Genomic DNA, 18529 nt, shown 5'->3' on the forward strand with positions numbered 1-18529 from the left:
TCATCCAAGTATGGGTATTTATAACTCCAGTTTCTCGTTAGCTGAGCTGCCACAGAGGCTAGCCATATTGAAAACACCCTGGTATCAAATTTTATTCCAAATGGCAAAATTCGGAAATACTAAAGTACCTCTCCCACGATTAACCTCAGGAATTTCTTGTGTCCGCTGTTCATCGGTACAAGCAGGTATGCATCCTTAAGGTCTATAGTTGTCATTTAGTCTCATTTTCGCAGTTGTGGAATGACCGCTTGCAAAATTGTCATCTTACATTTTGGAGCCTTGCCGTACTGGTTTAAGACCCTCAGTTATAAGTTAAGTTTTAAAGTTTTGACTAGCTTTGGTATAAGGAAGTAAACAAAATTTACTTCCTGACCTATCTCTCTTGCTTGAATCTTTTCAGTCACCAGTTTGCGCAATACATTCACTACCTCCTGTTCCGAGGCGACTTTGTTCCTCGTTGTTGATCACCTTTGATTCTGGTCTGATGTTTGGTTGTTGCTTTAGTAATTTGATGCACTATCTATGTTGGATCATGTTTAAAATCCACTTGTCTGAGTTGATGATGATCCATTGTTGGAGGCCACCCCCCCCCCCCCCCCCCCCCAGGTGTTGTTAGGTTGGGAGTGAGCACTGAGTTACTTGCTGGAGAGCTTGCCCTCTGCGAAGTTGATCCTTTATCTCCCGCTCTGCCATGAAAGAGTTGTCTTGGTACATGGCTGTAGTGGCTCTGCACTGGTGTACTGTGGGAGGAAAGCTGTGGGATGAAAGAGGCGTGCAAAACCACTGGTTGAACCCCACCCCCTCTGGGGATCTTTTCTAGGGAATGGTGGTCTCCTAAAAGGCTCCTTGAATTGAAGGGCTCCTGTGGATCTTGGTCTCATTTTTTGTTTTTCATGGTTTGCAGAGCCTCGTCTACTGTGCTTCCATACTGTGTGTCTCTAGTGTATTTCATACTGATGACTGCTGCTAGGGCTTCCTGCTTGAAGCCATACACACACAGCCAAGCAAGTCTCCTCAAGAACAACGGCCCATAAAAACCTTTCCAGAGCTTTGCGACAGCAACAACTCTGACGCCATGTAAACTTCACACCCTAGGTTGACTGTTACTATTATTTTTAACTTGTGTTTTTAAAGTGTGTTAATGCTAAGCATTATTCTTGTGCACTATTATAAATGTAATTTAAAATAATCTTAACAACTGACATGACAGCTAAAAGAATATATTCTAAATAAATGCTCAAAACACAACAAATATAATCCAAATGGAGTAAAAATGTCTGAACTGCATCATTGTGAGTATTCTCGATTTTTTGTTTAAAAATATCTGCTTAGTTAACAGGATGACTGGTTCGGCAGTGGAGGAGCCGGGGGGGGGAGGAAGACATATGAGCACCAAACAGCCAGAGCTCTGCAGGAGCTGGTGGGCAGAGATCGCAGGAAAAGTCGCTTTGAAGAGGAGGGCAACTCACAAAGGCATATGTTGCTTCAGGAGTGGAGGGGAGGGGAGGGGTTGGCGCATGAGGTAGGCAGAAGCTGTCAACCAGATTAGGTGGGAGGGAGCTGCAGGACCACTCATACCAAGTGCAGCCTTGACGCTGATGTTAATGCATTGCTGAAAAGAATCAACCGTTTATCTTCTTTTGATTCAATAATTCAATTAAGTGTGCTTTCACTACAGTTTAAATCAAGAAGGAGTTTCTGTTCAACTTGCTGACCAACCCTGCTGTACTCAAGAAGTTTCATCTTAAGACTTTGCTTCCAGTTCATGGTCTTCTTTGGACGTCTGTGGAAGGGAAGGGTACCCACTTCCAATTTTAAAATTGCTTAAAATACTGTTCTCTTTCCTTGATTGGAGACGGTTAATGGAACGTATTAAATTGACCAATACGTTGAGAAACCACTGAGAAAGCACGGGGACCTGGCATTAAGCAATGTAGCCAGGAACCCCTATCATATGATGAGTGTCACTCTAGTCCTCTTCCAACATGTTCTGAGAATCAACCTGTGCCTGGACAATGTGCTCAGTCCCAGCAGTTCTAGCATTACAATGGTCGGATAGAGGACGCGGGACAGGGAAGTGAAAACAGCAATGATCAGCGGCACCAGCATCACATGGGGTTGAAGGCAGGCTCCTAGCAGGTAGCGGTTGGGTGTGGAGGCAGTAGGCCTGGAGGCTGATGTAGCTTGCGCTCCTAGCCTGCCCACTACTTCCTCGTCTGCCAAGCCAGATGCAGCTTCCAGTCAGTGACTACAGAGCTTCCCAGCTGCTGATCACTCCATTTAGGAGAAAGCGAAGTGGGGCCTGACTTTATCAGCGGCCCTCGTGGCTCGGAACGCTACCAACCGACCAACACTCAGGAACAGCCATTTGCACCTGCATACAACAGGGCTCCTGCCTTTCACCACCCTCCCCTTGCAATCCAACTCAATGCTAGACTGTTCGCCTGTGTAGCCTTTCGGTTACTCCAGCGTAGGGAGGTGTCTCTAGCAAAGCAGGGAGGTTGGCAGTTCCCACGGCAGGTGTGGCTTCTGCAGTGTGGTCGGTGGGTCAAGGTGGAAGCATTTAGAAAACTTTTCACATTTATAATACGCTCCCATATAAGGGAACTCTTAACAAATGCTCAGAAATAAAGTCTCACACCTCAACAGGAATGAGTCCGTGAACTGCTGTTAGTGTTAGAAAATACTAACTACTCTGCCCTCAATTGTCAGTACCTTAGTCCAAGAAGAACCCTAAAAAATGAACAAGTTACTGCTTGTCAAATGTATGCCTCTCCAATTGTAGAAGCTCCACTGACAACAAAATGTACACAATCTAAGCCTATACTAGAACCTAAATTGGAGCCTGTAAGCATTCAGGGCAACAGCCGCACCACAATTAACCTTGCGGAAATCTATGCGCCTCCGCCCACCCCCAAAGTTGTAGTTTCAGACACAAATGTGACAGGGCTCACAAATAATACTCTTTAAAGAAGAATCGACACATAGGAACACGATAATAGAGATATTGCTACCTAACCCTCAACAATGAATCACTCTCAACCTTGTCCAGGCACAAAAGATAAAAGGTTTTAAAAACAATATACAAAAAGAAGAAAGAATCAATACTAGAAAGGCAAAAATAAGACCTAGCTAAATTCTTTCCAATTTTTAAACCATCATCATCACTAGCAAATAAGCCAGAAGAAGCAACTTTCTCCAGAGATTTCAAGGACCTATAAGAACCAATATAAACACTTCCACCAACAACCACCAGCCAAACTGCAGCCTCACTCATGGCGACAGGGCAGGGTATTTCAATGGATCCTACCACTGTCTAACAACCACATCAATCCATCACAAAATGCAACAAATACAAAGTTGGCGGTGAGAGCAGTTGGTTGCCCAGTCAACCACAAGCACAAACAGTGATGCCACTCAGATGTATTAGAAGGGGCCACTCCCAGTCACGGTTAATAAGAACAATACAACTCCTGGGATCAATATACAAGTCACAAATAAAAATATAGAAAGGACATTAGTGCTATCCACAGACAGCTCTCGCTCCAATAACGCAGCTAAAATGGAGACTGGTGAGAATAAACACATTTAAATCTTGCACCCAGAATATGACTTAAGAAACATTAAATATACTCTAAATAGAGGTAATTTAGTCATGCTGTCAGCGGCTCATCAAAATGTAATGCAACTGACATCTACCAATATTGCAGCAATACAGTTTCCCTCGTCTTCAATTCTGAACACAAAAATAAGATGCCATGGTTCACACACAGACATAGGGAGAAGCAGCAAGTCTAATAATCAAGAAACATAAGATCTTTGAGGATTGGGGTATTTTAGTGACATAGCCAACGAAAGGTCAAAACACTTTACACGCTAACAATTCTCCTGGCAAATAACAGAGCTTGTTCAGGACAAGCATCACCCATCACAGAATCTAATTTCAAACTTTCAATTCTAAAAAACGCCGTAGGCCTGGCCCTTCATTTCAATGTTCTAACATTGCTCTACACACAATTTCCTGGCACAAGGATGAAACTGTGAACTGAACTGGTCTGATAAAGCAAAAGCAGACAATTTGGGATGGATTACATCTGCTCTCTCAAAATTCCTAGCCACAAACTATACCAGCCCAACAAGGGACCTCAATGAGTGTGGAATAAGATAAGCAAAGGACAAGAATCCATGTTATTTCGGAGTGTTGCTGGCATGGAAAAGATCCACTCTGACCTTGAAGCGATGTCCTACTTGAAATTACTGGATATTATTTACATCTAAGAATCGTGGAACGAAGGTAAGATCCAATACTATGAATTCCTTGCACCTGCAGAAAAAAATGAAACACAAACGGCATGGAAAGGGCAGTTTCTCAATATATGTAATCATTTCAAAGGACTACAAAATAACAGACGTTAAATCCAACAATCATCTGAGTATGAAGATTGATAACTGGGACTTTAGCTCTAATGTTGGCCTGTTCATTCTGATAAACGTATGCATTAATCCCGCACTGACAGGGAAGTCAACAAGCGTCAAAAGATTGAATATTAACTCAGATCTATTGGCCCATTTCAGCAAGATTCCAGAGATTGTCATCGGTGACGTTAATTTAAATCTGCAATCAAATCTGCTCCAGGACAGTCATGATTGCATAGTAGACCCTTGTTGGGCAATTACCAATCAGATGGAATCCCAAAAGATTTTGGAAAAAGCACCTCACCCACAACTTTTTGTGGCATGCTTCATTATAAGCAATTGTCCACACCATAGTAGGCAGATACCACCATGGCGGACTCAACCATTTCTGGGAGTTTTTTAATAAATATAAACTGGATTATAGCCGGGATCCAGAAAAAAAAGATATAAATAATTTAAGGTACACCCAAGGATTATCCTTTATTATTGGGCACCCTACATAGGATCAAAATACCGTCTATACCGGCTATGGGATGAGGTGTAATGGCTCATCCTGCACCTGGTTGCAGCCACCTTTCCAACTTGAGACCTTGCTCTCCTTGGATATCATGTCTGTGGAAGGCTGGAGTCAACTCTTCTTAGTAGATTTCTTTACCTTTTCCGAATAATATTGTTTGCACTGGGTCATTGTTGTGTGCCAGAATGGCCATTCTTGGTCTTCACATGTCAAGGCTGCCTTTTGTCTAGATCACATATGACTTTTGGGATTTCCCAGTCAATAACTGCTGGAGTCCCTGAGAGTCAGCCTTTCAGACCCATTCCTCTGTGATGGATTGCAATCTGTTTTATGCACTTTAGGTATTTTAAATATTGATGCCTATATTGATGCGTAACTCGTCACGAAGTTTTAAGTTTAGTTATTTGGTCTAAATGCCATAATGTTTATGTTAGCTGCAAAAAGGATTTATAATTTAACTGTTTGTAATTTTCATTTGGTTTTACTTACTTACAATGTGCTCTATCCTGGTGAATATAATTCTGTTTTCACTAGCTGCTGCATCAAAGTAATTTCAACCAAGCTTCCTGACAATGCACAGAGGCTAAGCTGAGACCCACAGAAACAGGGAAATGATAAAAAAACAAATAGAGTGAATAGAATGACCATGTTCCACCAACACCTGTAGTCATTCACACTGTTTCCCCTGCTTCCTTCTCTCCATCACACTAGGAGTTGCTTGAATTTCGAAGTACTTTCAGCACTGGTATTTGGGGATAGCCAATACGGATATTTCACATGGTGCTGCGGTAACCTACTTGCCTAAATAATCATTGTAATGCAGTGCAAAGCTGTGTAGCCAGATGTGTCTGTTGATGGAGAAACCAAACTGAGCATCATACAAGATCTGCTCCTCGTGCCATCTTTTACCAGTCACTTATAATTGATCCAGCATTTGTGCGGATTCTTACACATAAATACATGTAGAAAACGGTGTCCTTGTCAGCAGTTATTTTTACAAATGAAAAAGATACTAAAAAGTGATTTTTTTAAGTTGCGCTGCACTTTTAATTTTGACTGGCAGGCCATGTACATTGGTCGCATTGGCAGGTGCTAAAAAGGATGATTTTCTACTTATGTTTCTAGCAGTTTCAGATGTGCACAAGTTTTAGTACTTCACTTAATGATTTTGGGCGAGTATTATTTTGTGCACTAAAAATCTACAAAGTTTGAGCGTACAAATATCAGTTGAGTAAACGTGAAAATATACTAGAATATAATATGATAAAGAATACATATTGATAAATACAGATGGAAATGTCAAAACAATAAATACTGTAAAGCCAGGAGACCTACTTATAAATAATACAGCTTGTATATGCCTAATAAATATACACGACAATGACAATGTCTTCCTCTATGTGTTACAGAGTTCCATCTTAGCAGGATGGCCTCCTTCTGTCATGGGGCAGGAAGGTAAAGACATTATGGAATGACATTCTATCAAGAAAAATGATCAGTGGTTTAGAAGTGTTGACAACATGTTTCCATCCATCACTTTTTGGTTGTCTTGACTTCACCCCATGTGATTTCTAAGGATGAGGGAAACAGTTTCAGGAAAGGCAGAGTCTCCGGCACTTTCCTTATATAAACAACCATCACCATGCATCATGTTGGCCGGAGTTCCTTGCTAATGCAGTCGTTTAGATCATAGCAATGACATAAAACCTCTTCGGCCCAGACTACAAACCTAAGACACAACACAGCATGGTGGAGACAAACAATGCAAATGGGCAAGAGCGAACAGACGGGCAAATAAAGACTGAGTAAAAGATTAATGGTGAGGGGGGTAAGTACAATGTTTGATTTGGGGGCGTGGCTTGCCTGTTGAGCAGAATGGAGGCTCACCGAGTGCGCTCCGCTGGCCGAGACGGCATCCGGCATCAATCCGCACATAATATAGGACAGACTATCGACTTCTGACACCCTCCGAGCATCAGGGAATCTGTGGCACCTAGCACGGCGAATTTGGAGCACATTTGGAGCTTGCATGATCACCTCCAGGGGTCGCGAGGCAGGCAGCGAGACATAGTGGAGTAGGCTGCGGACCCCAGTCGCGGCCGCGCAGACTACCTGGGGCCGCAGCTGCGGGTCGGGCCTGCGGAGGACTGATCGACAGCATAGGAGCGTCGGTGACGCTGGCCCGGAGGCATGTGGCGGACAAGGAAGGCTGCCGCTGCCCGCTAGAAGGTGAGGAGGTGCATCGGAGCTGCGAGAAGCGCGCTCGGTGGCGGCGGCCGCCATTTCGACTGTGGTGGAGGTCTGACTGGGAGTGGCGGCGCCCAGTGTATCCAGGGAGCTGGACTTCGTTGGTAATGCTGCTTGACACATTTGAAATTCAGGAAGGGGTGCCTTGTGCCTGAATCTTGCCTGCAAGTGACTGTTGGCGAACGGCAGGCTGTACTGGGGGCTTGCTTCTGGACGGTTGCCAGTTCACTGATGGCTGGGGAAGATCAGTCCTGGGGCTATATGAAGAGGCCCCCCCAGCATTGTGCTATCCTGCAATCCCAATACTGCTTTACATGCTGTAACGGTGGGGTGCAGCCACTTGGTGCAGGAGACAGGGTGTTGCATGCACATGCCTGCTGCTGTTGATGGCCACAAGGCTTGTGCATGTGTTGTCTGTCTGCTGAGCCCTGGGGTAACGGCAGTGGAGGAAATAGAAGACGGCGCCCCCATACCCTGGGTGGTTGGATGGACCAATTTAAGCAAACGTAAGAGGACGCATGCACTGGGGTGAAGTGCATCGCGACGTTGGCAGTGCAGAGGTCAAGATCGCTGAGACTTGGGGGCACTAGTGCTGTTGTACCGTCATGGGGAAATAGGACGCCAAGCAGCCTAAGAATAGCTTCGAACAGCGTGGGTCGACTAGGCAAATGGAACCGGATGCGGAGTCAGCCTCTGGAGGAGCAGAGGGGCGGCAGTACGAAGACCGCGGCAAAGACATACGTACCCTTATGCTAGAAATGCGCTCCAGTTTACGCACTATTGACGCAAAACTAGACACGCTGACCACGCAGATGGAGTCTGTGAAAACCCAGATCGGTGTACACGAGCATAGGTTGGACGTTCTTGAGAATAAACAATCTGATTTCCACGAGTTCCAAGTCGAGACCAAGGACCAGCTGTCGCAAATGGATAGACTATTAGGTGTGATCAGAGCGAAGAACGAGGATTTGGAAGCCAGATTGCGACGGAACATACGCATCACGGGCGTCCCGAAGCCGATGACCAAGATGGGATATTATGTTGCGGACCTGCTAAAGGATTTGTTCGCTGAACACTTATCACCTACATTTACTGTGGAAAGAGCACATCGTACCTTGGGAGCTCAGCCGCCGGTTGGGGCTCCGCCGCGTCCTATTCTGGCGAGGATTTTAAATTACCAGGACCGGGATGTGTTGCTACGTCAAGCTCGAATCAAGGGGACTACGACGCACCAAGGAAATCAGATTGCTTTTTATCCGGATTTCACTCCGGCAGTTCAGGCGGCCAGGAGGGAATTTTTGGCAGCGAAATGGATCCTACTACAAGCACAAATTCCCTATTCTCTGTTATACCCAGCCAAACTTAAAGTGTCCTACAATGGTTCCGCCAACTTTTTTACAGATGCCAAATCGGCTTTGAAGTTCGCCAAACACATAGGAGGCAGGCAGAAGAAATCGGGCCCTCGCTCTGAGGATGCCACTGAAAATCAGCTAAGTGATAATGACGGATGTATATGATATGACATTTTATTTGCTATGTTCTACCCTTCTCGATATGATACTGGGACTATATGGTTTGGTCTATTGGGGGGTATAGGACTCTGAACTGTTCTGTACGCTATTCGTTATATAGCATGGTGTAGATCTTGCTGGGTGTCGTTAGAAAAATGAGTAAGATGTTTCCTTGAAGTATTCTGTGGCTCTGTCTTGCACTTGCAAGTTGGTTACGGCTGAAATTCCAAAGTGACAGGAGGTATTTGATCGTAATAACAAGCGTTGGAGGGAGGAGGAAATATTGTTCGGGCCATGAGACAACTCTATTCATGATTGAAACCAGGTCTTGTCCTTGCAGGGTCTTGGCCACCCCACTTCGGTTGAGACGTCGTTCGGCATTCACACGTCCCCAAGGGAGAGTTCCCTGATAAATATTTGTTGTTGGTTTGTATGGGTGGGGATATACTTCAACCTAATTGGGGGGTTGTAGTGAGTGGGTGGGTGGGGGTGTTTTGGGGAAGTTTTGTACTGGATTGGTAGAGTGTGGCATTGCTGGGTTTGGTATGATGTGCGGGACAAGGTGACATTTGTAGTTATGGGCGGGACACGAATTGAGATGTGTGGTCGAGCCTTGCAATGCCTGAAACTATAATAAATAGATTAACCTGGAACATACGCGGACTTAACGACAGCAGAAAAGCCCGTATGGTGCATGCTTATCTTACACGACATAATATTGATATATGAATGTTGCAGGAGACCTACCTGCGATCCCGGACCTCTATGAAACTTAAACATTATAGATGGGGTTCACTGTACACCTCAGTGTACTCCAACTATTCAAGGGGAGTGGCCGTGTTGGTAAGACGGGGACAGGACTGGAGAGAGCGTGAAGTCTTAACAGACCCCGAGGGACGATACATTGTTTTATTGGGGTACCTGGGTAGCACTATGGTAACATTGGTGGCATTGTATGGCCCAAATGTGGACGCAACTGAATTTTTTCAAGAAGTGTGGGCCAAGGTGCACGCTTCTGGTTGCACCACGACCCTTGGGGCGGGGGGGGGGGGTGGGTCGATTTCAACGCCATTCTACACGACGAACTAGATGGGGTACAGCGCGTACCCACCACCCAGCGGCAAGCAAAGTCCTCAACGCTCTGCTGGTCGAAGGGGATATGGTGGATATATGGCGATTGCAGAATCCGCTGACCAAGGAAGGCATGTGTTTTTCAGAACATCGTCACGCTTGGTCCAGGCTGGATTACTGGCTGATGACTAAAGATATGGCTAGTTGGGTGGTTGGGGTGAAACATTTGGCTAGAACGTTATCTGATCACTCTCCGTGTTTGTTGATGCTCTCCCTTCCCGATACCACACGTAGAACATTCTCCTGGAGGCTCTCCCCGCATGCACTATTGGACGAAGCATTCAAGGAAGAAATCCGCAATGATATCTCAGAGTACTTTGCATTGAACGTAGGATCGGAAGACAAAGAGGCCTCGTTATGGGAAGCCTTTAAAGTGGTCATCAGGGGGAAATGTATATCGAGACAAGCAGGAGTCCTAAAGGCCATTAGAACCACTCTGGGTACCATAGAATTCCAAATAAAAGATCTAGAGGCGCGCATGCAAGGGGAGGGTGACTCGGCCTTACTGGCGGATTTGAAAAGCAAGTTGTTGGAATATGAGGAGGAAGCACAAAGGGAAGTCAAATTCTTGGAGAAATATGCGGACCCCCGCAGATATGGGGAGGGGGATAGACCGGGGCGCACGTTTGCCAGCATGCTGCGGGCTCCGCGTTCCATGGCCTTTGTTTCCGAAATTAATGATGAGTGTGGAGCCCCAATTAGAGGCTATCCAGCTATTCTAGATAAATTCTCGTCGTTCTATGCAAATTTATACACTGCAACTCAAACCGAATGCCCAGAAGGTATGGGGGAATTTTTAGACTCCGTGGCGTTGGCGTGGTTCAATGACAGTCATAGAGAATATATGCACATGCCCATTACCGTTGAAGACGTCGCTGACGTGATCAGAAGTATGCCGCCTGATAAAGCTCCTGGGTCGGATGGGCTAACAACTGCATTTTACAAGGCATATGTTGAGGAGCTGGCGCCCAGATTATTAGCGGTGTTTGGGGAGGCGCATGAAACGGGCATATTGCCTCATTCAATGCGCAAAGCAATTATTATTACATTACTTAAGCCAGGGAAACCTGAGAAGGAGCTAGACTCCTATAGGCCACGGTCTCTTATAAATGTTGATGTTAAGATCTTAGCTAAGCTAATAGCAAATAGACTGCAGCCTATGCTCCCTATGATTGCCTTACCTGACCAATCAGGTTTTATCCCCGGTAGATCCACCTCTCATAACCTGCGTACGGTATTTTCGGTTCTGCATTATCTCCACCCCGAAGTGCAGGCTGCGGTGGTGTTCCTGGATGCCACAAAGGCATTCGATTCACTCGAATGGCCATACCGGTTTAAAATACTGGAACGAATGGGATTCGGACCGCTGTTTCTCAGGTGAATAAAATTATTGTACTCCGCACCGACTGCCAGAGTTCGTGTAAATAACCTTATCTCAGACGCGTTCCCGATCACGCGTGGCACGCAGCAGGGATGTCCATTATCCCCACTACTTTTTGCCATAGCAATTGAACCCCTGGCCGCGAGTATTCGACAACACCATACAGACAAAGGTATAGGTTTTAGCGCTCCGAGTCTTTTAATACCGCTATATGCCGATGACGTCACCCTCTACATACTAAACCCCGAGCGCAACCTTGATGTGGTGCTGAGGGAATTTATCAAATTTGGAGGATTATCGGGAATAACCATAAATTGGAGCAAGTCGGTGATATTTCCCCTAACTGACAATACTAAGGCAATCAACTCGGAATTCCCGCTAAAATGGGAGGAGGATGTGGTGAAATATCTAGGCATATGGATTAGCCGGGATATGCAAGATCTCTGGAACCTGAACTATGGCAAGAAGATTAATTGGTTGGAGGATAGGGTGGCGCTGTGGAGCAAACTCCCGTTGTCTCTGGCCGGTAGAATTGCGCTGGTCAAAATGATAATTTTGCTCAAGTTTTTGTACTTGTTCGTAAATCTGCCACTCATCCTCACTCAGCATTTCATTAAGACTCTGATATCGTTGCTTGTTTCATTGGAGTGGGCGGGAGGCCAAGCTAGGGTATCATGGGAACTGCTAACGCTGCCTACCAGGATGGGAGGGTTAGGCGCCCCTGACATGAAACTCTATGCACTTTGTGCACAGGCACAATTTTTATAGTATTGGGTTCATCCGACGCCGTTTCAGCCACATGTGGCTGTGGAAGGGGATGCAGTGTCGCATGTTCCACTCCGCGTGGCAGTCTATCAAAAACATAGACGGCCCACCGATGGGATCAACACGGCCGAAACGCTCAGATGGGCGTGGGAGGGCATGCGGAGACAGGCGGGGATACCCATGTTTTATGCACCCTCGATTCCCCTTGCACATAATCCTTTGTTGCCCAACGTCAGCGATGAAATCGGTGGCAAGAGTGCTCAAGCAATGAAACTTAAAACGTTTGCGGACCTGTAATTACCCGGGTGGTAATTTCAGGGACACCCCGTCGACAGAAGAGGGGGAGAGAACTCCGTTCGGAGAGGTGTTTTTGTATCATAGACTTAAGACGGTCTGCCGGCAGATGCATACAGATTTCCCATCCCCACCAGCTACCCTAACTGCATTGGAAAACGTATTGACCTCTCCCTCGCCACGTAAATTGATTACCAGACTATACTCCTGTATGCAGACGGATGTCCCCGGGACGACCTTGTATGCTCGTACTAAATGGGATGCTGAGTTTCCTAATCCCATGACGGACGAAGAGTGGACATACTGTTGCGCTCAGATGACTGAGCTCTCCCTTAACTACAAACTCAGATTAATCCATTTTAAATTCCTACACCGCTACTATAGAACGCCACTTAGTCCATACAAAATGGGAGTAAGAGAAAATGACTGTTGTTGGCGGTGCGGGGCGGATGCCGCTTCGTTCCTCCATATGGCTTGGTAGTGTCCTACAATTGGCGCATATTGGTCTAGTATTTTTGACTCTATTAACCAAATCCTAGACCCAAGGGTGGTTCCTTCCCCTCTTGTGGGATTACTAGGCTACGTCAAGACAACACATATTTAAAACGCAGGTTGCAAGCGCTACTTCTATTATTTGCTAGACGTCAGTTAGCAATTGTTTGGGGGAAAAGAAGGACGCCCACACTCAGAGATTGACTAAGGGAGGCAACATATGGCCAAACGCAGCTGGGAACATATAGGGACCTCATGCCTCTAGGCCTAGGGAGATAAGGGAGCCCTTTATTGAATGGGTTCGGGTACACGTTGCTGACTCTGTTAATACTGGTGAAGCTGGGGATGCAGAAGCGTCTGTTTGAGCCTTAGTCAACAATATATGAAGCAGGATTGAAGGGGGGTATAAGACGTTAACACATGTTGTAAGAAAATGATAAATGTATACGGTAATGCACTGCCCGTGGAGGTTATAATTCATCTGTATGTCAAGAGAGTCGCGCCTGTCGGAAGATATATACAAAGTTGGTTGATATTGTTGTAGGTCTATAATGTCATTGCTGCCCTTACAATATAAAATGTCTGTTTGATTGTGCATGTCAAATGTTCCCGCTCTGAATCAAAATGGTTACACACTACCAAGCTGTACTGTTTTTGTACTGTATTGTATCGGGTTTTTTTTGTTTGTTATTTTGTGAAAATTAATAAATAAAATACAAAAAAAAAAAAAAAGTACAATGTTTGCTTGACAGAATATTGTACGAAAAAAATATTGACTAACATATTTCACGCCCCAAATATCGCGTGCAAAACATCGTCCCATTAGGTGTGGATTTTCAGTTACTAACTCCAATGAGGGATATTTTTGTAAATGATACTTGGGACACAACATTCCTGTCAATATTTTAGTTAGAATATTCTGAAACCATACCAACACCATCCATTAGGTTCAGCAAGTGGTGCAAAATAACCTGACCTCATTTCTATAAAGACAAAAGTAAGTGCCACCTGTTTCATTTCCACAATATGAATGCTGAGATGAGAAAGAACGACTAGCTGGAAATCCAAATGAAGATGCTTGCAAAATGTTAGCTAGCACTTTATAAACCTGCTCCTTCCTCACCAGGGAAAACCATTGCAAATGGAATTCTCAGCACGACTGTGTGCGAAAAGAGGACTCTGTAGTCTGAGAAATTCGTATACCACACAGTTGGAATTAAAAGGACTCACATGGAACGGAGCACACTCTCTGGCAGAATACTCCCAGTGCCAGCCTCTCGTAGACTCTCCTGCAGCTCAGGTGAAACAGTAAACACCGGCGTGTCTCCCATTGTGTATTCCCCTTCTACTAAAACAGCGTCCTCCTTGGCTTTCTCATCAACTGAAGAAACTGGCTGGTCAGGTTGCAAGCTGTAAGAAACCGGGCATACGGCAAATTACAACATGGCTATAAGTCAACTTCACATGAAGCATATATTACACCAGGGGGTGGAAGCGTGGATAAAACAATTATATACTAGCCCTTGGGCTAGGCTATAAACTCACAAGATGATTTTGGCTAGGTACTTGATTTATCGTGAGACTAGACACGGTTGCGCACTGCACCTATGCTTATCGCCTTAGCAATAGAAACCTTCACTGATTACCCACGAGCAACTATCAGGGACAGGGGAATCCCACTTGTAGATGTTGCACACGTCATTTAGCTTTATGCAGATGACATTTTTAAGGAATGCTGTGGTAGGGCTGCCTTCCACAATTGAGTGCCTTCAGGGGTTTGGTAGGTTATCAGGGTTCTGCACGAATTTGTCTTGATGCAGTTGGGAACTGGGAGTTATCGCCACTGAGATATCACCTGGGAGAAGATACGTTTCGCTATATAGAGCGGAGAATTTACCACAGGACCGACAATCTTTTTGCAGGAAATCTTGCGTAGGCTTTGCAGTCACTGAACGGCAGTGTGGAGTTTTGGCTAGCTCTCAAGTGATCAGTGATGGGCAGAGTGAACTGATCAAAATGGTGGCACTACCAAGATTGCATCATTATTTTGGCAATTCACTTATGTGGTTGCGGTCTAATTGGATTAAGGCCCTGGAGGCCCTACTTAAGCATTTCATATGGGCTGCAAACAGACAGAGGAGGCCTTGAAGACCTAGCAGTTTCCATTCCTGGAGGATTGCTTGAGCCTCTCTGAATTTGAACTTTACTACTTGACTGCAAAGATTCAGTTAATTGTCAGATGGCTTAATAGTGGGCTTGCTCAGGAACTGGGCCGGTTTGGGGTGACAACAGCCAGGGGTGAATTTGAGGCATGTCTCCTAAATCCTGCGTGGGGGGGGGGAATCAGAGTATTCAATGCGTTGGAGCCAGTTGCCTTGAAATGCTGGGTGAGATGTCTGCGTAAAACAGCACCCCCTCCTTTGTATGCACCTACTATCCCAGTGGAAGGGCTTTCAGTCACAGAGAATTATTATACAGCTTGATCATTGTCCCACTGCATTGAAGCTGGAATAATAACAGTGGGAGACCGCAACAGCCTGTCCCACTATCCAGACTGACAGGAATGCTGCCTCCCAGCCTCTCAATTCCTGCTTATGGGGCTCTTACTCACGACCCTAAGCATCGATGAGGTGCACATGCTGTTGAACCAGACTGCTGTTCCCATTGCTTGGTTCATAATTTTTTTTTTTTTAACCAAGTCTGGTGGATGGTCTGCCCAATTTAGAATAGTGAACGTGATCTACTATACATGACGTATGAATGCAATTAACGTACTATAACAAGGCGTGACATATCTTTTGACTGGGTGGTCCACCTGCTGCATCACTTCCGCAGGAAGCAGACGACTAAAGTGACGTCTCGGTTCCTGGATTTGGGGTTTGCGGTTGCAAAACGCCTCATAACTAGGAGGTGGATGGCGCAAGACCCGCCTCATCCGCAGGCATGGAGGCACTCGCTTGCTGCGTGGGCCAGAGCGGAGAGGACTGCCATCAGACGGGAGGAGACATTAGGGTTGAGGAAGACGCCCATAGCCGCGCAGTGGGAGGAGTTATTCCGGGCACTCAGACATGTCGAGGAGGTGGATGAGGGGGGACGAGCTGGCAGGTGGGGGGTTGACTTCAGGACGGGCAGCAGGAGATCCGTCGAAGTGACCTCGTAATGTTCCACGCATGACTTACACCTCGACTAGGCGATGTGATAATACGCATCTAGACACAAGACTGTGTGCCACAGTTTAGTCACTGCACATCACCATGGGAGAAGGGGAGCAGACGGGGGGGCGGAGATAGGGGCACGAATAATGGAGCTGGTCTAATTTCGAGGTGGTTGAGGTTTTACATGTTTTGTTTCATTATTATCTATAGGAAGTAGATATGGATTCGGCTGAGGGACTTAATGGGACACCCTGATGTGCTCATGTATAGGAATAGTGGGCCGTGCATAGCAATACTTAAGGTCTGCACTTTATTATGGGTTCCGAGCAACTGGGTAGAGCTACCATTCTGCAAACCATTGCATAACTATGTCCCTATCATGTGTAATATATAATGCTGTTACGACAAAGGAACTCATATGCAAGTAAGCTGAATTTCTGTAACTGTGTTTGAAAAATTAATAAAAACAGATGTTAAAAAAATAAAAATTAATGCAATTAACGTAATGGTTAATGTTTTCTTGAACTGTAAGCAAAATATAATACATGGATTTAAAATAAAAATATATTAATAGTACACTAGTGACCTTTTTGACATAAGAGACAAAAAAATAACTTTACAAAACGCTTCCCAAATCTGTGAAATATTTCATTGTGTTTTTGTGAAGAGTTGAAGTATATTTTTTATAATATGGAACAAGGAAAGGAAAAAGACAACACCCAAGTAAGTTACTGAAAATGTATAAACAAAATGTCTTCGAGCCAATTACAGCACGTCAGTCACTTCCAACAAATGTTCCCGTCTGTATATTAAAAATGTCCTCTTAATGAAAACTGGTTTAGGGTGGATTTAGCACCACATCACACACTGTACAGCGATAGGAGGAACATTTGTAAGAGACAAGATTCAAAAATGGTACCACTAACTAGGGAAACTTGTACTATACCTACTATCACCAACTCCATCACAAAGCTCACATCTTGACGTATGTGGTCTTTGGGAACTAATAGACATATTAAGGCTTCTTACCGTCCCTCCAGCTCCTGGAACCTTGTGTAATCTGATAACCACTGATGCCACTTGCTGTCTGGGCGCCCCCGAGAAGGGAAACCGGTGGTGCCATAAGCATGGTCATTCTCCAGGCTTAGGCAGTTGAAGTGATCGGCCATCATGTCCTCAGTCAGGAAATGTTTGTTGGTAGGCTCTCTGAGGGGAGAGGGACACAATATACAGGAGGATCAGGTATCAAGGTTTTTCAAAGAGACAACAAGCTATGATTAAAATGTACCCCAGGGTAGTGCTGTGTGTGCGCGCATGTGTGTGTGTGTGATTGAGTGAGTGCGGCTAATAGTGAATGTGTAGAGTCATGGTTTTTTTTGTTTTTTAGAAGGACACATGGCAGTATAGCAGGATATTACTTGAACACCCAGAACATAGAGATGCGAGTTGTTGAAAAAAAAGTGTGTTAGAGCATTGCTCGGGGAACAACTCGGGAAGCTCTAAGCTGTGCACGTGTATGCTCGCCTACTTGGAGTCAACTGAGCTGTCTTTGAGGGAGTGTCTGTATGCAGTGGGTCTGAAGATGTGCATAAAAAAGCTGTTCAAAGGGACTATGTCAGCAGATGTCTTTCTTAGAACACACTCTCACATCACTCTTTCCAGAGAGGAAGGCACTCACTCCTCTCCCTTCTCCAGCCTCCTCTTGCAGGTGACCGCCGCAGTCCTCGTCCTGTCTGGAGGGGAATTTGAGCTGCAAGAGAAAATGGATGGTCAGAGTGAGACCAGAGACAACTCTTTCCACTTAGCTCGACAGAGGATGCAACATGGTACAAAAGTGACAGCTGGATAAAGGTGACTGGCAGTGTGGACGTACTCATCCCTCCAATGCAAAGATCTACTACCATCATAAAACAATTATTAGCAGCACCTGTCAGAGTCAAAGTCATTCTCACTAAATCATAGGAACCTATAAATGTCCTTTGCTTCTAGGTCACCAAGAGCCTCCTCTATAGGACACGGTTTGTCTTCTATGCACAGTGATATCTGTTAGATTACTTTCTTTGCCATCTGTTCCATATAAATCAGACATCTGTGGGGAGTCATTGGATGATGTTTAAATGCAGCTCATTTGTGAAAATTTCACCTTGGACATCCTTGAGAGCCTATATTTAGCTATCTTTCATGGTCCTCAAGCAAGCCAAGTAGCTCAGCCCCAGGCAAGTGTAGGCTAAAGAGTCTTCAACAGTCGTAGGCGACTCTGCGCCCGCGGAGAGCGAGCTTTAGGGAGGCAAGTTATGAAACCGGACACTTTTCCCATACAGTGGTCATTCAAGCATGAAGACAGCACATGGATACTCCTGATAAAAGGCTTTCAGTTCATAATTACGTTGATACCATCTATCTCTAATTTTTCTATAAATTTTCATTTTAGTTTGATACCTTATCCAGGACTTAATAATGACCTCACCAGCTACTTACTGCACAATCCTCCTCCAGCAATCCTTCCTTACATAGCTTGTTAAGAGACCCAAAGCTAACAACTACATCCTTTAGATCTTTTTGTCCTGAAATGGGTCGGTGTGTGCTTCTCTATACTAAGAGTTAAAATTGTAATAAAATA

At 45.1% G+C, this 18529-nt stretch overlaps 1 protein-coding gene across 4 annotated transcripts in view; it reads right to left on the minus strand.

The window, feature by feature from the left end:
• The window catches only part of HCFC1R1 (host cell factor C1 regulator 1), a 46653-nt gene that overhangs the window by 13116 nt on the left and 15008 nt on the right, over positions 1–18529 (minus strand). For all 4 annotated transcript variants that reach the window (XM_085618513.1, XM_085618511.1, XM_085618514.1 and 1 more), the window contains 3 exons: positions 17588–17659; positions 16939–17115; positions 13985–14164 (listed from right to left, as the gene is read on the minus strand). In XM_085618513.1, coding sequence (XP_085474639.1) covers positions 13985–14164; positions 16939–17115; positions 17588–17659 — 429 coding nt within the window. The remainder of the gene's footprint in view (positions 1–13984; positions 14165–16938; positions 17116–17587; positions 17660–18529) is intronic.

The sequence above is a fragment of the Triturus cristatus genome, chromosome 7, assembly GCF_964204655.1.
Source record: "Triturus cristatus chromosome 7, aTriCri1.1, whole genome shotgun sequence".
NCBI lineage: Eukaryota > Metazoa > Chordata > Amphibia > Caudata > Salamandridae > Triturus > Triturus cristatus.